At 45.8% G+C, this 22,841-nt stretch overlaps 1 protein-coding gene across 3 annotated transcripts in view; it reads right to left on the minus strand.

Annotated features, from left to right (window-relative positions):
- The window catches only part of CALCOCO1 (calcium binding and coiled-coil domain 1), a 184,061-nt gene that overhangs the window by 36,783 nt on the left and 124,437 nt on the right, over positions 1-22,841 (minus strand). For all 3 annotated transcript variants that reach the window (XM_073613610.1, XM_073613609.1, XM_073613607.1), the window contains one exon: positions 20,591-20,696. In XM_073613610.1, the coding sequence (XP_073469711.1) occupies positions 20,591-20,696 (106 nt within the window). The remainder of the gene's footprint in view (positions 1-20,590; positions 20,697-22,841) is intronic.

The raw sequence follows: 22,841 nt of genomic DNA on the forward strand, positions 1-22,841 counted from the left end.
AATGAGTTGTATTAATAAGATGTATTTTATATGTCCAGACATTGCTTTTTATTTTTATGTATTAGCCAGTCCGTCCTCACTACTCCAGCTCCCCCCCCCCCCCTTTTCTTTCCTCTCTGTTCCCGTTCTCTCTTTCCCTTTTCCCTCACCCCTCCTTTCTTTTCCTTCTCCATCCCTTGGTCACATATCTCCCATCCCCCCTTGTATATCCATACACATTTTTTGTCTCCGGTTTTATTTTCCTATTCACGTCACTAATCACATTAAACAGCATTGGGCACTGTATATTTCTTTTGTTTTCCCGTCCCATCCCCTCCCCTTTCTCCGCCCCGTTCCCTCCCCCCATCCTTATTTAATTCTCCAGCATGCTTAGTAGACCAGTCTGTTGAGAAAGGGGCGCGGCTTGCCAACCACTCAAGCGTGCATGCCCAGGAAACGCGTCCACTGTTGATGACGCCATCCCCCTGCAGCCAGCTGTCTCGTGTGTCTCAAGCCTCGTTCTGAGGCCGCTCCTCCGTTGTCTGAAGCCGGCTCACTACAACCAGGAAGAGCTGTCACTACATCCACCACAGAGACTGTTCACAGGCACAGGACTGGGAGCGCCATCCATGCCTCTTACTATCGTGCTTGTTTTTATCACCACAATGTGAGTTTACCTCTATATATCTTATTAAAGCATTTTAAACCTATAAAAACGTCTGCACCCAGAGGCGCCTCTTTACTTGTTGTCGTATAGTAGTGGGTGTGGATGTTTCATATCCCACAAAATATAAGTGGAATAACTGTTGATATGGAACATCAATTTACTGGATATTATTATTATTATCATATAGGATTTATATAGTGCCAACAGTTTGCGCAGCGCTTAACAAAATGAAGGCAGACATTACAGTTACGTTACAATTTGGTACAAGAGGAATCAGAGGGCCCTGCTCGTTGGAGCTTACAATCTAGGATATAGAAGTGATCTATACTCAGACCATGCACTGCCGTAATAAATTATTGATTTTCCCCACTAAACATGGAACCATCATTCACTTGAATTTGCCAGAACTCATATGTAATAAAAGAAGTGGCCTGAAGGGTAGTTTTTCGCTTATGAACACCATGGACAACAAAGAGTTCCTATGGGTTTACAAATAATTAATGGTCAGGAATAAGCGTTCCCTTTTGTTGGTGGCCAATGTGCCCTTTTATTGTTGGTCAGTTGCTCCCTTAGATTGGCAGTCAGTGTGCTTGGTGTACCTTATATTAGTGTGCCCCCCTTACATTTATTCTCAGTGGTCAATGTCCCCCTTTTGTTGGTGGTCAGTGCTTATTTAAAAACAAAAAACAGTCATGTTTGGTCAACAAAGATAAAAAGCACGTTTTTTGTGGAAATCTTTTTTTTGTTTCCCACTTGATAAGTCATCACTGGGGATGCCTGGCAGAAGCCAAAATTTCCTTAGCTCAATCATAGCATAAATAGTCAAGCAAGCAGGCCACATAAGATTTATCAACCTGCCAGCCAAGAGACAACATAGAAGGTGCTCAGATATGGCCTGCACATCAGTAGTGTATTTAAGTTTTGTGCTGCCCTAGGCCTGACTAAACTCGTGCACCCCCTAATTTAAATATGACCCACTCCTTCCTGTCAAGGCCACACCCCTATTTAAGACCCACCCTGAAATTTTCGAGTGGGGACACTATTTCTGAGGGCCTGGGGGCCTAGGGGGAATGGATTCCCTTAATTTGCATAGATTTCCTCTCACTTCCTGTTTGGCTATAGGGCAGGAAGTGAAGGGAAATCTCTGCAATGGGACAGGGATGGTAAAAAATAAACTGACAGGGGCTATAACCCTCCCTTATTCTATCCAAAATGAAAAAAAAAGTGTTCCCTATAGTTCTACTTTAAGCACAAATTTCTGAAATTTTATGGAGAGGACTAAGAAGATATAACCATGCCAGTGGTGCAGCAGAAAACATAGCACAGTGTGGAATGTTTGTGGTCCAGGATGATAGGACAGTCAAAATTAGAAGCGTCGCCCCCCCACAGTTGTGGAATGCCGGCCGCCTGCATACCAGAAGCAGTGCGGCGGATTTATGGGGGCGCTAGACTAATTTGCCTCTCAGCCCAGTCCACCCTATAAGACTGGCACTACACTAACAGTGTATCACAAGCTGGCAGGGACTCTTTCCGTGCTGCCCCCCTGCAAAGTGCTGCCCTAGGCCTGGGCCTTGTTGGCCTAGGCCAGGATACAGCGTTGCTGCACATACAACTACCTTCTCATACCCATGTCTGACCTAGATAGAGATTTAAAACTGACTTCATCTGACACATTACTGCCCTGTCCAGGTCACAGCAACACAGATAATTTAGCTGAAGGCTAAAGGATAGTCAAAACTTCCTAAAATAGTGGTTCTGAACCACCAGCCTGCTGCAGGGCCGCAGCTTCCCTCTTGCTGGGCTGCAGCTTCCTGTCTGATTTGGCAGCTACTGCTGTCACATCAAAACTAGTACTAGAGGACTCACAGGTGCCTTGCGCTGTCACAATAGAAAACAACCCAATCTGAGAAATATCGAGAAGTGAGAGTCTTGCTATCATAACACCTTTCAGGGAGGAGATTCATACATAGCGTAAGAGAGATTGGATGTATACCATTGAGATGGGAAGTAAGTGAAGTAGTGGCATGTATCTGCTGGTGACAGCGTGTTATGAATTGCATGGGGTATAAGAAGTGGAGACAGGCAGTAAATGATTGCATTTATACTTACTTCCTCCTGCCATGTATTTAAACAGCTCATATTTCAGAGATGGCAGGGAGTGCTATGTGCAGAGCTGACCATCCACTGTCTCTACTGCCTTCATCAAGAAAGGCTGCTACATTAAGATTTTTTTGGGGGGAGAATGAGGTTTGAAGGTTGGGGATGTCTTCGTTTAGGTGTGTGTAATCTTGCTTGCATCTATGGAAAAAGGAACTGAAGGTGGCACAGGAATCAAGAACAGCACTGTCAAGTTCTAAAGCAATATTACTACACTCACCAACTCCAGCTAATTCTAAATCCACACGCACAAAAAATCTCCAGGACACTGGAGCATGTCCCTTCATATAAATCGCACTACCACATTACCTCCCTCACCCTTCTGCTTCTCCTAACCTCTGGAGATATATCCCCAAATGCTGGGCCTCCACCATTTAACTGTATCTAACACACCCATTACCCTGCACACTCTGGCTGCAGCCGCAATGCACACAACCTAGTTCCCATTTCTCTTCTTCACAAGACCAGACTCCCTTTCTCTTGCGCCCTCTGGAATGCCTGCTCTGTCTAACAAACTCACCTCTCTCCATGATCTCTTTATCACTAACTCATTTAATCTACTCGCCATTTCCGAAACCTGACTTCATGAATACGACACTGCACCTTCTGCTGCCCTATCCCATGGTGGTCTTCTCTGGACTCACTTCTCCAGACCCAGTGGATGCAAGTGAGGGGGTGTCGGAATTCTTCTAGCCCCACATAGCACCTTTCAAGTACTTCACCCACCTCCCTCTCTGTCACTCTCCTCATTTGAGACACACTGCATTTGTCTTTTTTCCCCAGTTTCTCTCAGGATAGCTGTAATCTACTGGCCCCCTGGACCGGTATCAACCTTTCTTGATGACTTCTCTGCCTGGCTACCCTACTTTCTCTCTTCTGAAATCCCCACAATCATTCTCAAGGACTTCAACATCCCTACTAATACTAACAATCCTGCTACTTCTTCAATCTCTCCCTCTCTTCTGGCATCTTCCCCAACTCTCTAAAACATGCACTAAACAGCCCCATACTTAACCACATAAAATACCAGGCGCTTTCACCCCCTTCCTGTCCAGGACAATTTTCAGCTTTCAGTGCTGTCGCACTTTGAATGACAATTGCGCGGTCATGCAACACTGCACCCAACTTTTATCATTTTCTTCCCACAAATAGAGCTTTATTTTGGTGTTATTTGGTCACCACTGGGATTTGTGTTTTTTTGCTAAACAAACTAAAAAATACCAATATTTTTGAAAAAAAAAAAAAAAAATGTTTTCTTTGTTCCGGTTATAACATTTTGTTTTCTCCTTCACTGACGGGCACTGATGAGGCGGCACCGATGAGGCAGCACTGATGAGGAGGCACTAATATGTATAATTGATGGGCACTGATGAGGAGGCACTGATATGTAGAATTGATGGGCACTGATATGCAGCATTGATGGGCACTGATATGCAGCATTGATGGGCACTGATGGGCACTGACAGGCGGCTGTGATGGGCACTGATTGGCACTGATAGGCGGTACTGACAGGTCGCACTGATGGGCAGCACTGATGAGGTACTGTCAGGTGTTACTGTAGGGCACTGATTGGCAGCCTCTGATAGCCTCCATACCACAATCGGAGATGCAGTGTGTCAGACTGACACACCGCACCTCCTATCGCCGTGCTGCGTGCCCCCGTGGGCGCGCCGGCACGTTATCCTGCTGGATGTCATATGACGCTGGATAACAGAACCACCACCCGGCCATCATTCTGCCATAGGCTGGGAGGGAAGTTGTTAAAAATCCTTCACTGGACCCAACCAATCTTAACAACCTACACCCCATCTCTTTACTCCCCTTTTTATCCAAACGCCTTGAACATCTGGTCTGCAACCGAGCGACCACCTTATCGAGAATAGCCTTCTTGATCCCCTTCAGTCTGGATTCCATCCTTAACACTCAATCTACTAACGGCCAAAACCAATGGACATTATTCTGTACTCCTACTCCTGGACCTTTCTGCTACCTTTGATACGGTTGACCACCCCTCCTCCTCCAAAAACTCCACGCCGTTGGTCAACCGCACCTTTAGTGTTACTTACAATTCTACTTCCTCCTATCCTCTTCCTTTCTTTGTTGGGGTCCCCCAAGGTTCTGTTCTTGGGCCTCTCCTATTTTCAATCTACAACTCCTCCTTGGTCCAGCTCAAATACCAACTCTACGCTGATGACACCAAAATCTATTTCTCTACCCCTCAGCTCACTCCCTCAGTCTCCTCCCATATCACTAATTTACTAACAGATCTATCAGTCTGGATGTCACACCACTTCCTCAAATTCAATCTATCCAAAACCGAACTTATATTTTTTCATCCACCATGTGCCCGTTCCCCTGATCTCTCTGTCAAAATCAATGGCACAACTATCAGCCCATCCTCGCATGCCAAGGTCCTAGGCGTAGTCCTGGAATCTGAACTCTCCTTTAAGCCCCATGTCCAATCACTGTCCAAATCTTGCCGCCTCAACCCCTGCAACATCTCTGAAATACGCCCCTTTCTAACCAATGTCACAACAAAGCTCTTAATTCACTGGTCATCTCTCGCCTCGACTACTGCAACTTACCTCTACATAGGCTATCTCCCCTTCAATCCATCATGAATGCTGCTGCCAGACTCATCCACCTTACCAATCGATCTGTGTCTACTACTCCTCTCTGTCAATCCCTCCACTGGCTTCCACTCACCCAACAAACTAAATTCAAAATACTAACAAAAACGTACAAAGCCATCCACAATTTAGCCCCCAGCTACATCACTAGCCTAGTCTCAGTATACCAACCTAATCGTTCTCTTCAATCCTCTCAAGACCTCCTGCTCTCTAGCTCCCTTGTCACCTCCTCCTTTGTTCGCCTCCAGGACTTTTCCAGAACACCTTACCCCAAACTGTCCAATTATCTCCTACTCTATTAGCTTTTAGATGATCCCTAAAAACCCTGCTCTTCAGAGAAGACTATCCACCCACGCCTAACAACTGTATTTTCATTTTCTCCATCAGTTCACCCCCCACAGTTTTTACGTTTTGTTTCACTTGACCGTCCTTTCTAGATTATAAGCTCTAATGAGCAGGGCCCTCCGATTCCTCCTGTACTGAATTGGATTTTAACTGTACTGTCTGCCCTCATGTTGTAAAGTGCTGCGCAAACTGTTGGCGCTATATCAATCCTGTATAATAATAATAATAATAGAAATAATAATAATAAAATCATAATTTTATAGAAAACCTGTACTGATAAGAGAAATAAGGAATAATATGCACCATACAGTTCCTCATTGTACCTGTGCTGTAAAAAAAAAAACCTCTTCAAGCATCAACAGGGCTTACTTACTTTTTTTTTTTTTACTGTTGGGTCTCACTAAGGTTGAGAACCACTGACTTAAAGTGTATTCATGGTCAACAATCTTAACGTTTGTAAACTTTGTAAAGAATCTCGCACATTTACTTCCTTGAATTCTGTGACACATATTCAGTATGCCCTGTCAGTAGAATTCACTTTATATAAGAAGGATTTTGCAGCCCCCATGTCTGCTTTTATGGAGCGGATTTTAAATCTGAGTCACCAAGGTCGCAAACACCTTTTGCCTCCCTCCCCGCCAGAGTCTATTATCTTTTTTCCCAAAGGAACACATTTTACTCAGCATCAGGCTGAACTTTAATAGCGGCATTTTATTGCTGGACTATAGTTCCGCAAGTGGTCCATTTATTTAGTACCTCTGCTTTTGTGCTTAGGACTATGCCTTCCAGAAAGGTGGGTGCAAACACCTTAAAAAAACCCCCAGGCACTGAGGATTCTAATCATGCCTCCACAATGCCATCTTCCCCTGAAGTACCAGAAGTGGCTGGCCAGGGTGAGCCATTGGGATCAATAGGTGTTGCAGCTGCTTTCTAACATTACAGCCCCTGTCAACGTGACTGAAAATGCCTTTTCCTCAGCCCTGCTGGGGCTAGAGGAAAGATTAGCAGCCTTAATCGCATCTTCCATCCAGAGGGATAGAAAACGCGGTAGATCCCACTCCCCCGTCTCAGGCCCTCTATCAAGGGAGCAATGGGCGGGGGGAGATGTGTTACCCTCAGGGGATTAGGAGGAAAGACAGTCTAATGATTCCTCTTCTCAGGAATCAACTGTGGAAGAACCCTTTTCAGCCTCAGAATCTGAGAAATTGCTGGTACAGTCTCTTACAGAAATTGTCCGTTCCGCTTTCAAGCTGCCCTTAACGGAGTCAGCCTAAAGTTCAGTTTCTTTATTGGGTTCCCTAAAACCTCCTCAGATTTTGCATGCGTTTCCTGTCCATGCATTACTGGAACGCTGTTGACGCTGCTATATCCTGTGTGCATAAAAGTCTAACTTGTCCAGTGGACAATGCTCAAATGCTTAGGGATCCAACAGATAAGAGATTGGAATTTCTGTTAAAAGCCTCTTTTTTGGCAGGAGCGGTTACTCAGCCTGCAGTTGCTGCAATAGGCATTTGTCAATCCCTAAAAGGACCGGTTTAAACAGGCCCTAAGGCCTCTTTCACACTGGGGCGGTGGGGGCGTCGGCGGTACAACAGCGCTATTTTTAGCGCTGCTGTACCGTTGTTCTTGCAGCGGTATTCGGCCGCTAGCGGTGCGGTTTTAACCCCCGCTGGCGGGCGAAAAAGGGTTAAAATCCCTCGTACAGCGCGGCTATAGCCGCGGCATTGCCGTGGTATAGCCGCGCTGTCCCATTGATTTCAATGGGCAGGAGCGGTGAAGGAGCGGTGAATACACCGCTCCTTCACCGCTCCAAAAAAGCGGTTTGCAGGACTTTTTTCACCGTCCTGCCTGCGCACCGCTTCAGTGTGAAAGCCCTCGGGCTTTCACACTGAACAAACAGCGGAGGCTGTTTAGGGGCGGTTTTCAGGTGGTATTTTTAGCACAATACCGCCTGCAAACCGCCCCAGTGTGAAAGGGGTCTAAAAGACCAGTTTAAACAGGCCCTAAAGGACCAGTTTAAACAGGCCCTTAAAGTGGATGGAAACCCAATGTCATCCTTTCTAAACTACTGCCATAGGGGTTATCTATAAGGATATACATGCCTCCTGCATGTATCTTTACCTGTCAAATGTCTCCCCTCTGTCTGTTATGAGAACCCAAAAACTGCAGATTCTGTGGGTGGGTCTGTTGTCTGGAGCGCGGTGGGTGGAGTAGTGATGTCAGTAGACTTCCCGCCCACCTTTACACTCCCCTTGTCAATATGCATTTTCTCCTGCACTGAACTTCTGCTATGATCTCTAACATCCAGTGAAAAGACAGGAAAGTAACCACATGACTTCAGCATGCCAAATCATGCTGAGGTGTGGAACATCCAATCCTTGCAGAGCTGCTGAAGAAAGGAGTGGGGGTGGGAATTAAAAATAATGCATGTCTTAGGCTAGTGCACGAGCTATGTAAATCACCTGTCACTCACAGCAAGGGGGAGGATTTGACAAAGTTTTTCTCTGTTTGTCAAGATTTATCTCACTGAACAATAAGAGAGGATTGCTCAGAGCTGGATTAACTCTTTGTGGCAAGACGGGGCTCAAATGATAGGAAATCTTATATTCTACATTATGACATAAAATTTTTTTTTTCGGGTTTACATCCACATTAAGGAGATTCCGGTTCAACAGGCCCGGGACTTAGCCGAACTGCCAAGAGCATTATGTTTTGCCATTGACGCTATTAAGGACTCTATTCACCAGGCCTCTCGCCTTGCGCTTGTGTTAGCGCACATGCATAGGATTCTGTGGTTGAAAAATTGGTGAGCCGAGGCACCATGCAAAAAGCTCCTGACTGGGTTTCCTTTTCATGGGGATCGGCTGTTTGGGGATGATTTGGACAAATACATCCAAAAGATTTCAAGTGGGAAATGCCAGTTAAAAGAAGGAATAAACACCCTTCATTTAAACAAGCTCCTTCTCCAGGGCCAGGGGCATCAGCCTCTAGGCAGTCGCGATGGCCTCTGCCATCAGGGTCTAGAGGAAAGCCTCAGGGTCAGGCCCAGGGACAAAAGAAGTCCTGGGGCAGAAACCTACAAAACAGAATTCTAAGGCCTCATTATGAAGGGGCCCCCACGCTCGCCAGGGTGGGGGGAAGACTTCTGCAGTTCTCAGGAGTCTGGCAGGAGGAAATTCAGGACAGATGGGTCGTCTCCACAATAGCTCTAGGGTACAAACTAGAGTTTCGAGAATTCCCATTGCCTCGTTTTCTGAGGTCAAACGTTCCCAAAGATCCAGGGAAAAGGCAATCTCTGTTTCAGGCATTAGACCGATTGCTGTCTCAGGGGGTGATCATGGAAATCCCCACGGAAGGGCAAGGTTTGGGGTTCTATTCAAACCTCTTCATGGTGCCAAAACCAAATGGAGATGTTAGACCCATTCTAGATCTCAAAAATCTGAATCAATTCCTGGAGGTCCGCTCTTTTCGCATGGAGTCGATCAGGTCGGTGGTTTCTACACTACAAGGAGGGGAACTTCTGGCATCTATCAACATCAAGGATGCATATCTGCATGTACCTATATTTCCCGCTCACCAAAGATTTCTGCGGTTCGAAGTAGAACAGCACCATTTCGAGTTTGTAGCCTTGCCCTTCGGGCTGGCTACAGCTCCCCGGGTATTTACAAAGGTTCTGGCTCCACCTCTAGCCAAACTAAGGGCGCAAAGTATAAGTCCTGGCATACCTGGACGACTTATTGCTGGTAGACCGGTCGGTTGCCCGCTTGGAGCAAAGTGTGCGCAGCACAGTCAAATACCTGGAAAGCCTAGGTTGTATTCTCAACCTAGATAAAGTCTTCCTTAAACCCACTAAAAAGGCTGGAGTACTTAGGTCTGATCATAGACACAGCCCAGAAAAAATTGTATTTTTGTAACAGCTTACCTATAAAATCCTTTTCTTGGAGTACATTATGGGACACAGAGCACCATAGTAATCACTAGGTGGGTATATAGGCACCTTCAGGTGATGGACACTGGTATACCCAATACAGGAAGTTCACTCCCTATATAACCCCTCCTCCTTCCAGGAGTACCTCAGTTTTTGTAGCAAAGCAATATATCTAAACCCCAAAAAGAGGGGAGGGACCTCTGTGTCCCATGATGTAGTCCAAGAAAAGGATTTTACAGGGAAGCTGTTACAAAAATCCCATTTTTTTTTATCGTACATCATGCTACACAGAGCACCATAGTAATCACTAAGTGGGACGTCCCATAGCAATGCTACTTGAGGGGAGGGAGAGAGAACTCGTAGGGCACTCCCAGACTTGAGGATTTATACTGCTGCCTGCAGCACACTGTGCTCGAAGGCAATATCCTCATGCCTCCTCACATCCACCTGATAAAATTTTGTGAATGTATGTACTGAAGACCAAGTTGTGGCCTTACAGATCTGAGCCATGGAGGCCTGGTGACGCACTGCCCAAGAAGCACTAACCGCCCTGGTAGAGTGCGCTTTGACTTGAAAAGGTGGAATCTTACCCCTTAAATAATTCTGAATTATAACCTGCCGAATCCACTTAGCGACAGTGGATTTCGATGCTGCCTGTCCTTTCTTAGGACCTTCGGGCAGAACAAATAAGACATCAGTCTTCCGAATCTGAGCAGTCGTCTTTAAATAGACTTTGACTGCTCTCACTACATCAAGACAATGTAGTGACTTCTCTTCCCTGGAACATGGTTTTGGAAAAAATGATGGCAGGACAATATCTTGGTTCAGGTGAAAACCTGAGACCACTTTTGGCAAAAAATCTGGACAAGGGCGTAACACCACTCTGTCCTCATGAATAATTAAGTATGGCTCTTTACAAGTAAGAGCAGCCAATTCTGAAACCCTCCTTGCTGAGGATATAGCAACCAAGAACACTAGCTTCCTTGTCAGAAGGACTAAGAGAATATGCTGTATCGGTTCAAATGGCTGTTTTTGTAACACTGACAAAACTAAGTTCAAGTCCCAAGGGTTCAAAGTTGATTTAACTGGCGGATTAACCAGCATCACCCCTTGCATAAAACCCCGGACTAAAGAATGTGTAGCAAGCGGTCTTTGAAATAAGACCGATAAAGCTGAGACTTGGACCTTAATAGTACTCAAGGCCAACTTCATCTCTGCCCCTAATTGTAGAAAGGCAAGAATTCTGCCTATGATATACCTCAGAGGGTGCCAACCCTTAGATTCACACCAGGAAACATATGCTCTCCAGACTCTATAATATATAGTTCTGGAGGCTGGCTTCCTTGCATTATTCAAGGTAGAGATAACTGACCCAGATAGCCCACGTTTCTTCAAAATGTGGGTTTCAATAGCCAAGCCATTAAATTTAGCGTTAGTAAGGTAGGATGGAATATCGGCCACTGTGAGACTAGGTCTGGTCGTAGTGGAAGGGCCCATGGATCCTCCACAGACTGGATCCATCCAAAGTGCCACTGAGGCCAAAGTGGATGGTACCCAGGCCTCATATAGGAAGAACAAGGTTTTGCCTGTAACGCCTCTCCTTGGAGGGCTGGACCCTGGGATCCAGTGCTTTGGTCATGCATACATTACCATAAAGTTTTTCTGGCAGGGTGCTATACAGGTCCAAGCGAGTGGAACCCCGATAAAAAGGGACCCGGTCCTTGAAGGTTTATTAAACGATGCCCGCCGTGATGGGTGAAGGTTGGATCTATCTGTTATCAGCAGAATCCTGCGGCGGGGATAAGGTAAGTGAAGAAGCCGAGGAACTTTAAAAAGTCCACCTATGGTTTTCTTCTATGAGTAAAATGTTGTCATGCCTAAATTTCTCCACTAGAGGGGGTAAATGCACATACCTTTTACGTTGCTTCTCAGATCAGCTCTGTGTCAGCTGCAGACCATGTGTGGTTTCAGCCATCAGAAACATTTTTCGGGGGGGGGGGGGATTCCTGCATCTCAGGAAAAGTTAGCAAGTGGGGAAAACCTTACTGCAGCTTCTCCCCCCTGGGGAACAAGTGGGTTGGGGTTCGGCGGCTTCACATATGTTTTTTGGCTAATGTTTTCACTTTCCGTCCTCCCCTTCTCCTCTCATTGGATCTGCCGAATGTCAGACCCCAACGGCCCCGTGCACTGGATTTATTAAAATTTGAAGGATAGAGAAGGGGCAGGTTGGGGGATAGAGGGGGCATGGCTTAAGTGCAGTACCGTGTGAGGAACGTGGCGTCCGTGTGGATCACATGGCGCAGGAGCGGGGCTGCCAAACCCAGAAAAAACAGACCTCTTCTCAGCGGGGGGCTGAAAGCTGGTGCAGGCTAGAAGCTCTATGGACAGAGGAGCGGCGGGGGCGCGTAAGAGTGGTGCATACAGGCATTCCCAAAGGAACACATTTTACTCAGCATCAGGCTGAACTTTAATAGCGGCATTTTATTGCTGGACTATAGTTCCGCAAGTGGTCCATTTATTTAGTACCTCTGCTTTTGTGCTTAGGACTATGCCTTCCAGAAAGGTGGGTGCAAACACCTTAAAAAACCCCCAGGCACTGAGGATTCTAATCATGCCTCCACAATGCCATCTTCCCCTGAAGTACCGGAAGTGGCTGGCCAGGGTGAGCCATTGGGATCAATAGGTGTTGCAGCTGCTTTCTAACATTACAGCCCCTGTCAACGTGACTGAAAATGCCTTTTCCTCAGCCCTGCTGGGGCTAGAGGAAAGATTAGCAGCCTTAATCGCATCTTCCATCCAGAGGGATAGAAAACGCGGTAGATCCCACTCCCCCGTCTCAGGCCCTCTATCAAGGGAGCAATGGGCGGGGGAAGATGTGTTACCCTCAGGGGATTAGGAGGAAAGACAGTCTAATGATTCCTCTTCTCAGGAATCAACTGTGGAAGAACCCTTTTCAGCCTCAGAATCTGAGAAATTGCTGGTACAGTCTCTTACAGAAATTGTCCGTTCCGCTTTCAAGCTGCCCTTAACGGAGTCAGCCTAAAGTTCAGTTTCTTTATTGGGTTCCCTAAAACCTCCTCAGATTTTGCATGCGTTTCCTGTCCATGCATTACTGGAACAACATATATATGCTGAGTGGGATCACCCAGATAAGCATTTTCTCCCTCCTAAAAGGTTTTCAGTACTTTATTCCATGGAGGAGAAATTCACCAAAAGATGGAATGTACCAGCAGTTGACGCTGCTATATCCTGTGTGCATAAAAGTCTAACTTGTCCAGTGGACAATGCTCAAATGCTTAGGGATCCAACAGATAAGAGATTGGAATTTCTGTTAAAAGCCTCTTTTTTTGGCAGGTGCGGTTACTCAGCCTGCAGTTGCTGCAATAGGCATTTGTCAATACCTAAAAGGACCGGTTTAAACAGGCCCTAAAGGACCAATTTAAACAGGCCCTTAAAGTGGATGTAAACCCAATGTCATCCTTTCTAAACTACTGCCATAGGGGTTATCTATAAGGATATACATGCCTCCTGCATGTATCTTTACCTGTCAAATGTCTCCCCTCTGTCTGTTATGAGAACCCAAAAACTGCAGATTCTGTGGGTGGGTCTGTTGTCTGGAGCGCGGTGGGTGGAGTAGTGATGTCAGTAGACTCCCCGCCCACCTCTACACTCCCCTTGTCAATATGCATTTTCTCCTGCACTGAACTTCTGCTATGATCTCTAACATCCAGTGAAAAGACAGGAAAGTAACCACATGACTTCAGCATGCCAAATCATGCTGAGGTGTGGAACATCCAATCCTTGCAGAGCTGCTGAAGAAAGGAGTGGGGGTGGGAATTAAAAAATAATGCATGTCTTAGGCTAGTGCATGAGCTATGTAAATCACCTGTCACTCACAGCAAGGGGGAAGATTTGACAAAGTTTTTCTCTGTTTGTCAAGATTTATCTCACTGAACAATAAAAGAGGATTGCTCAGAGCTGGATTAACTCTTTGTGGCAAGACTGGGCTCAAATGATAGGAAATCCTATATTCTACATTATGACATAAAAAAAAAAAAATTTTCGAGTTTACATCCACTTTAAGGAGATTCCGGTTCAACAGGCCCGGGACTTAGCCGAACTGCCAAGAGCATTATGTTTTGCCATTGACGCTATTAAGGACTCTATTCACCAGGCCTCTCGCCTTGCGCTTGTGTTAGTGCACATACATAGGATTCTATGGTTGAAAAATTGGTCAGCTGAGGCACCATGCAAAAAGCTCCTGACTGGGTTTCCTTTTCATGGGGATCGGCTGTTTGGGGATGATTTGGAAAAATACAAATAAATATATAGACTTTGACTGCTCTCACCACATCAAGACAATGTAGTGACTTCTCTTCCCTGGAACATGGTTTTGGAAAAATGATGGCAGGACAATATCTTGGTTCAGGTGAAAACCTGAGACCACTTTTGGCAAAAAATCTGGACAAGGGCGTAACACCACTCTGTCCTCATGAATAATTAAGTACGGCTCTTTACAAGTAAGAGCAGCCAATTCTGAAACCCTCCTTGCTGAGGATATAGCAACCAAGAACACTAGCTTCCTTGTTAGAAGGACTAAGAGAATATGCTGTATCGGTTCAAATGGCTGTTTTTGTAACACTGACAAAACTAAGTTCAAGTCCCAAGGGTTCAAAGTTGATTTAACTGGCGGATTAACCAGCATCACCCCTTGCATAAAACCCTGGACTAAAGAATGTGTAGCAAGCGGTCTTTGAAATAAGACCGATAAAACTGAGACTTGGACCTTAATAGTACTTAAGGCCAACTTCATCTCTGCCCCTAATTGTAGAAAGGCAAGAATTCTGCCTATGATATACCTCCGAGGGTGCCAACCCTTGGATTCACACCAGGAAACATATGCTCTCCAGACTCTATAATATATAGTTCTGGAGGCTGGCTTCCTTGCATTATTCAAGGTAGAGATAACTGACCCAGATAGCCCAAGTTTCTTCAAAATGTGGGTTTCAATAGCCAAGCCATTAAATTTAGCGTTAGTAAGGTAGGATGGAATATTGGCCCCTGTGAGAGTAGGTCTGGCCGTAGTGGAAGGGCCCATGGATCCTCCACTACCATCTTTATGATTCCTGCATACAGTGGCTTTCTGGGCCATGCTGGTGCTACCAGAATTACCGGATTTCTTTCCAGCTTGATCCTGCAAAGAAGTTGAGGCAGCAACTGAATAGGGGGAAATGCATAGATCAGTGTTCATCAGTGATCATCTGTTCCGTATGCGAGTGGATCCCTTGTCCTGGACACAAAGTTGACTAACTGCATGTTGAATCTGGACGCTAGAAGATCTACGTCCGGAGTGCCCCATCTTTGGCAAACAGCCCGAAAAATGTCGGGGTGAAGAGATCATTCCCTCAGGAATAACTGCTGGTGACTTAGGTAGCCCGCCTGCCAATTCTCTACTCCCGGAATGAAGACTGCCGATAGGCATGGAACATTCCTTTATGCCCAAGTTAGAATATGGTTCACCTCTGTCTGCGCTGCAAGACTCTTGGTACCCCCTTGGTGATTGATGTAGGCTGCAGCTGTGGCATTGTTGGATTGGATCCTGACAGGACAATCCCATAACCTGAAAGTCCAGGCCTTCAGAGCCAGGCGCACTGCCGAATCTCTAGGATATTGATGGGCAAGGCTCTTTCAGTTCTTCAGAAAGGCTGGCGTCTGTCATTACCACTTTCCAGATAACTGGTCTGAAGGATTTTCCTTTCTGCAGATTCTGGGTTAGTAATCAACTGTGGCTTTGGGACACCCTTGGGGACAGCTGCATTGGCAAGTCCAAAGCTTGGATCGTTTTGTTCCAAGCAGACAGGATACTGTTTTGCAACAGTCTCGAAAAGGAACTGGGCATAGGGAACCGCTTCGAATTAAGCCACCATCTTTCCTAACAACTGAATGCAAAGGCGAATAGAGGGATCTCCTTTCAACCTGACCATCTGCACCAGCTCTCTTAGGGAGTTGATTTTTGCCTGAGGCAAGAACACCTTTTTCTGGGCTGTATCTATGATCAGACCCAAATACTGCAGCTTTTTTAGCGGTTTTAAGGAAGACTTCTCTAGGTTGAGAATCCAACCCAGACTTTCCAGGTAACTGGTTGTAATGTGTACACTTTGCTCCAAACGAGCCACCGATTGGTCTATTAGCAATAGATCGTCTAGGTATGCCAAGACTGTTATGCCCTGTGCCTTAACCTGGCTAGAGGTGGGGCCAGCAGCTTTGTGAACACCCAGGGTGCTGTAGCAAGCCCGAAGGCCAAGGCTACAAACTGAAAATGCTGCTGTTCTATTTCGAACCGCAGAAACCTTTGGGGAATATAGGGACATGCAGATTGGCATCCCTGATGTCGATAGACGCCAGAAGTTCTCCTCCTTGTAGGATAGAAAAACTACTGACCTGATCGACTCCATGCGAAAAGAGCGGATCTTCAGGAACTGATTTTGATTCTTTATATCTAGAATGGGTATGACATCTCCATTAGGTTTTGGTACCGTAAAGAGGTTTGAATAAAACTCCAAACCTTGCTCTTCTGTGGGAATCTGTATGATCACCCCCTGAGCCAGTAATCAGTCTAATGCCCGAAACAGAGATTGCCATTTCTCTGGATCTTTGGGAACGTTTGACCTCAGAAAACGAGACGGAGGAAACTCCCGAAATTCTAGTTTGTATCCTAGAGACACCGTGGAGATGACCCATCTGTCCTGAATCTCCTCTTGCCAGACTTCTGAGTATTGCAAAAGTCTTCCCCCCACTCTGGCGAGGGGGGGCGCCTCTTCATAATGATGCTTTACAATTCTGCTTTGCAGATTTCTGGCCCCAGGTCTTCTTTTGTGCCTGGGCCTGGCCCAGAGACTTTCCTCTAGAGTCTGATGGTGGAGGCCGTCGCCACTGCCTAGAGGTGGATGCCCCTGGCGCAGGGGAAAGAGTCTGCTTAAATAAATAATAAAGGACGTTTATACTTTCTTTTGGCTACTGTTGTACCTCCCCAGGGGAGAAATGTTCTGGATAAGGAATCCCTCCTGGCTTGCTGAGACCACAAACGTGCTGTTTAGCTGGGACTTCTGAGCTGACTGAGAAGCAATGTACTAAGGTATGCATTTACTCCCTCTAGTGGAGACTTTAGGCATAACAACATTTTACTTATGAAAGAAAAAAGCATAGGTGAACTTTTTACAGTTCCTAGGCTTCTTCTCTTACCTTTTCCTCACTGCAGGATACTGCTGTAACAGACAGATCCAAACTTCACCCATTACGGTGGGCTGTGCTAGCAAACCTTCAAGGACCGGGTCCCTGTTATAGGAGTTCCACTCCCTTGGACCTGTATAGCACCCCTCATGAAAAACTTTAGGTAATGTAGCATGACCAAAAAGTCCTGGGGTCCAGCCCTACAAAGAGAGGCGTTACAGGCAAAACCTTGTGCTTCGTATACGAGGCCCAGGTACCATCCACCTTGGCCTCAGTGGCATTCTGGATGGATCCGGTCTATGGAGGCTTTTTAAATTCTTTTCACGGCTTCTTTTCAGGATCAAGCTGGAAAGAAAGCCGGTAATTCTTGTAGCGCCAGCATGGCCCAGAAGGTCCTGGTATGCAGAAATCGTAAAGATAGCGGTAGGGGACCCATGGACCCTTCCACTGCGTCCAGACCTACTCTCGCAGGGGCCGATATTCCATCCTACCTTACAAACTCTAAGTTTGACGGCTTGGCTATTAAAGCCCACATTCTGAAGAGATGTGGGCTCTCTGGGTCAGTGATTTCTACCTTGATTAACGCAAGGAAGCCAGCTTCCAGAATCATATATTATAGAGTCTGGAGGGCTTATGTTTCCTGGTTTGAATCCAAGGGTTGGCACCCTCGGAAATATAACATAGGTAGAGGTAGGGTCAGTGATTTCTACCTTGATTAACGCAAGGAAGCCAGCCTCCAGAACCATATATTATAGAGTCTGGAGGGCTTATGTTTCCTGGTTTGAATCCAAGGGTTGGCACCCTCGGAAATATAACATAGGTAGAATTCTTGCCTTTCTACAATTAGCGGTAGAAATGAAGCTGGCCTTGAGTACTATTAAAGGCCAAGTCTCAGCTTTATCGGTATTATATCAAAGACCTCTTGCTTTGCATTCTTTGGTTCGGGGTTTTATGCAAGGAGTAATGCGGGTTAATCCACCAGTTAGATCACCTTTGAACCCTTGGGACTTGTCGGTATTACAAAAACAGCCCTTTGAACCAATACAGCATACTCCCTTGGTCCTTCTGACAAGGAAATTAGTATTTCTGGTTGCTATATCCTCAGCAAGAAGGGTATCAGAGTTGGCTGCTCTTTCTTGTAAAGAGCCATATTTTATTATTCACAAGGACAGAGTTGTGTTGCGTCCTCATCCAAGTTTTCTGCCTAAAGTGGTCTCAGGTTTTCACCTGAACCAAGATATTGTCCTACCATCGTTTTTTCCAAAACCATGTTCTAGGGAGGAGACGTCACTACATTGATGTAGTGAGAGCGGTCAAGGTCTATTTAAAGACGACTGCTCAGATCCAAAAGACTGATGTCTTATTTGTGCTGCCAGAGGGTCCTAGGAAAGGACAGACAGCGTCAAAATCCACTATTTCTAAGTGGATTCGGTAAGTTATAATTCAGGCCTATGGTTTAACCGCTTCAGCCCCAGAAGAATTTACCCCCTTCCTGACCAGAGCACTTTTTGCGATTCAGCACTGCAACGCTTTAACTGACAAGTGCGCGGTTGTGCGACGTGGCTCCCAAACAAAGTTGACATCCTTTTTTCCCCACAAATAGAGCTTTCTTTTGGTGGTATTTGATCGTCTCTGCAGTTTTTATTTTTTGCGCTATAAACAAAAAAATTGCGTCAATTTTGAAAAAAAACGCAGTATTTTTTACTTTTTGTTATAATAAATATCCCCAAAAAATATTTAAAAAAACATTTTTTTTCCTCAGTTTAGGCCAATATTTATTCTTCTACATATTTTTGGTAAAAAAAAAAAAAAAAAAAAAATCGCAATAAGCGTTTATTGATTGGTTTGCGCAAACGTTATAGCATTTAAAAAATAGGGGACAGTTTTATGGCATTTTTATTATTAATTTTTTTTTTTACTAGTAATTTGTATTGAGACTGAGACATTATGGCGGACACATTTTTGGGACCATTGTCATTTATACAGCAATCAGTGCTATACAAATGCACTGATTCCTGTGTAAATGACACTGGCAGTGAAGGGGTTAACCACTAGGGGGCTAGGGAGGGGTTAAGTATGTCCTGGGGCGTGTTGCTAACTGTGGGGGGCGTGGCTACGTGTGACACAGGGAGCAAAGATCAGTGACACTATCACTAGGCAGAACGGGGAGATGCTTGTTTACATTAGCATCTCCCCGTTCGTCCTCTCTGAGGCGATCGTGGGTATCCCCATGGCGATTGAGTCCGCGGGACCCGCGACCCAACTCACGGGGCTCCCGGCCGGGGCGCGCAGCCGGCGGTGCTCACACAATGGCACGGCGGCAAATTCAAAGGGACATAAGGGTACGCCCATTTGCCCAGCCGTGCCATTCTGCTGACGTCATAGGCGTGCGCACAGGGTGTGCCGGATGTGCCCTGGCACACCCTAATCCCCCCATGCGCATTAGTGTTATCGATCTGTGTAGCAACAGGAACATGGGAAAGATCTCCCTCTTACCGGCTCTGCCATAAGAGAAGTGTTTATCCTTTTCTCTTTGACTGTGCCAGCAGGGAGATCAATGTGCCGGAGTCATATATATGTAGATACATACGCATGCATGTGTGTTTGAGCTTAAGAGTGCACACCTTAATGCATTAGGCTGCGCACACCTATGGCCGACGTACATTGGCGTGCGCCGGTCGGGAAGTGGTTAAAAGGTAAAAATTGCACCTTTTCAAGTCAAGGAGCACTCTACCAGAGCAGTTAGTGCTTCTTGGGCAGTGCATCACCAAGCCTCCATTGCTCAGATCTGCAAGGCCGCAACTTGGTCTTCAGTTCATAAATTCACCAGATTTTATCAGGGGGGTATAAAAAGGCTTGAGGATACGCCTTTGGGCGCAGTGTGCTGCAGGCAGCAGTATAGGTCCTCAAGTCTGTTGGCACCCTGCTTGTTGTGTCTCCCTTCCCTCAAATAGCATTGCTCTGGGACGTCCCACATAGTTATTACTATGCTGCTCTGTGTTCCATGATGTACGATAAAGAAAATAGGATTTTTATAACATCTTACCTGTAAAATCCTTTTCTTGGAGTACATCACGGGACACAGAGGTCCCTCCCCTCTTTCTGGGATTTATGTATATTGCTTTGCTACAAAAACTGAGGTACTCACGGTAATAGGAGGGGTTATATAGGGAGTGAACTTCCTGTCTTGGGTGTGCCAGTGTCCATCACCTGAAGGTGGCCTATATACCCACATAGTTATTACTATGCTGCTCTGTGTCCCGTGATGTACTCCAAGAAAAGGATTTTACAGGTAAGCTGTTATAAAAATCCTATTTTTTCTGGAAGGTTGTTTATCTGACAGGGTCAGGGTTGTTTATCCGACAGGGTCAGGGTTGTTTATCTGGCAGACTTTCTATAAACATACTGAGCAAGAACCCAACTGGACTTCTTTCTAGATAATACTCTTTAGAAAAAAATGAGTTAGAAGTAGATTTACAAAAACTGGAGCACTCAGAATCTGGTGCGGCTGTGCATGGTAGCCAATCAGCTTCTAACTTCAGCTTGAAGAGTTGCGCCAGATTTTGCACTCTCCAGTTTTAGTAAATAATCCATCAACAGTGACATTATAAAAGGCCATAACCAAGCTTTTCAATTTGGTAAGACAAGACATACTTAATCCAGGACTGTTTTCCTCTTTATCCACTTTGTCTTCCCTCCACCTTTCATCAGCAAGCTTGTCCAGCCTTTCCTCCAGTCTCCTCATATACTGCATCATCTCCTGTGGAATAAACAGAAGTAAGCTTTACAGGGTTATTCCACCCAATTCTGATATCTTATTTGTTTCTGAACAATGGTGAATCGCCAAATAGCTTATTTATTTCACAGTGCACGGATAAGATCTTATTATTCCTAACAGCGCTTCCTCTACCTTGGAGTCTTGCCCCTCCAGATTGAGTCCTACTTCTCTTTCTCATTCGCTCCCTTTAGTTTAAAGCTGACAAACTCCAGGCAAACCGCTAAATTATTACAGTGCCTTGAAAAAGTATTCACACCCCTTTACATTTTCCACATTTTGTCACGTTACAACCAAAAAACTAAATGTATTTTATTGGGATTTTATGTGATAGACCAACAGAAAGTGGCACATAATTGTGAAGTGGAAGGAAAATTATAAATGTTTTTCAAATTTTCTTACAAATAAATATCTGAAAAGTGTGACGTGCATTTGTATTTAGCCCCCTTTACTCTGATACCCCTAATTAAAATCTAGTGGAACCAATTGCCTTCAGAAGTCACCTAATTAGTAAATATATGGCACAACTGCAAACCTACCAAGACATGGCAGTCCACCTAAACCGGCAGGCCGGGCAAGGAGAACAGGGCCGATCCTAGGGTCACAGACGTCTGGGTGCAGAAATATTTCTGGCGCCCCCACGTGGGTGTGGTCATCTTACCAACTCCTCCCCTTTACAAATGTTACTATGGCAACGACTCAAACACAGAGATGCTCCCCTAAGAAGTCTTCATTACCCTAGGATCTTCCCATGATCTTTTAACAATAAAGAAAATACAGGAAGAGTGTACACTAATGAGACCTGGAGGGGAGTCTCTTTGATGCACACAGATGGCTGTTTGTTAGAGAGTCTGTTAGAAAGAGCCCCCAGACATAATACAGGAGACGGTCAGACTGTAGACATGATACAAGAGACGGTCAGAGACTGCAATCATGGTACAGGAGATGGTCAGAGACTGCAATCATAGTACAGGAGATGGTCAGAGACTGCAATCATAGTACAGGAGATGTTCAGAGACTGCAGACATAGTACAGGAGATGTTCAGAGACTGCAGACATGTTACAAGAGATGATCAGAGACTGCAGACATGTTACAAGTGATGGTCAGAGACTGCAGACATGTTACAAGAGATGGTCAGAGACTGAGGACAATACAGGAGATGATCAGAGACTGCAGCCATGTTACAAGAGATGGTCAGAGACTGCAGACATAGTACAGGAGATGGTCAGAGACTGCAGACATAATACAGGAGATGGTCAGAGAATGCGGACATATTACAGGAGATGATCAGAGACTGCAGACATACTACAGGAAATGGTCAGAGACTGCAGACATACTACAGGAGATGGTCAGAGACTGGAGATATAATACAGGAGATGATCAGAGACTGCAGACATAGTACAGGAGATGGTCAGAGACTGCAGACATGATACAAGAGATGGTCAGAGACTTCAGTTCCTATGGACATTAGTAGATAATGGCCGATCGGCCCTCTCACCTGACCCAGCGATACAGCAACAACGGTTCCTCTGATCAGGAGTCAGCTCACTCTGAATTGCCCGTGGCGAGTCTGCTGAGTAGCACCCAGATCTGTATTCCTGTAATGACTCCATTCCTTTCTCCGTCAGGGATGGCGCCAGGCTGTGTGGCTTTCCCTCTGGTGGCACAGGTCAGCGGGGTTCTCTCTCTGATGGTGTTCTCTCAGCACTGTCCTCTCCCTCTGGAGTCCTAGGTGTACTTCCCTGGAAGCTTTCTCAGGCTCCTGGCTCTCTCTCTCTCCCATTCAGCTGAGCATGCTGTGTGGGCTGCAGTTTCCGTGTTATAGTGGGGCTGCCAGTCCTCGGGACTACATGTCCCACAATCCTCCTCTTTGCTCTTTTTTTTTCTTCCCTGGCCAATATGAAGGCGGGGGAAGAAATGATCTGTGGCTGGTTCCACTCTCCTCCTCTGACAGGAGGAGGGATGGGGGATGGCTGGGCTTCGGCAAGAGACACAGCGACGGCGGCGGCTGCGGTGACTGGCGGAAAGAGCCGCCTACGGACATGGAGAGGAGGAGAAGGAGGAGGGGGGAGGAGAGCACTCTGGCGCTTCAGCGCCCCCACCTCTGTGGCACCCCGGTGCACTGCACC

This window comes from Aquarana catesbeiana, linkage group LG02 (genome assembly GCF_042186555.1).
Source record: "Aquarana catesbeiana isolate 2022-GZ linkage group LG02, ASM4218655v1, whole genome shotgun sequence".
NCBI lineage: Eukaryota > Metazoa > Chordata > Amphibia > Anura > Ranidae > Aquarana > Aquarana catesbeiana.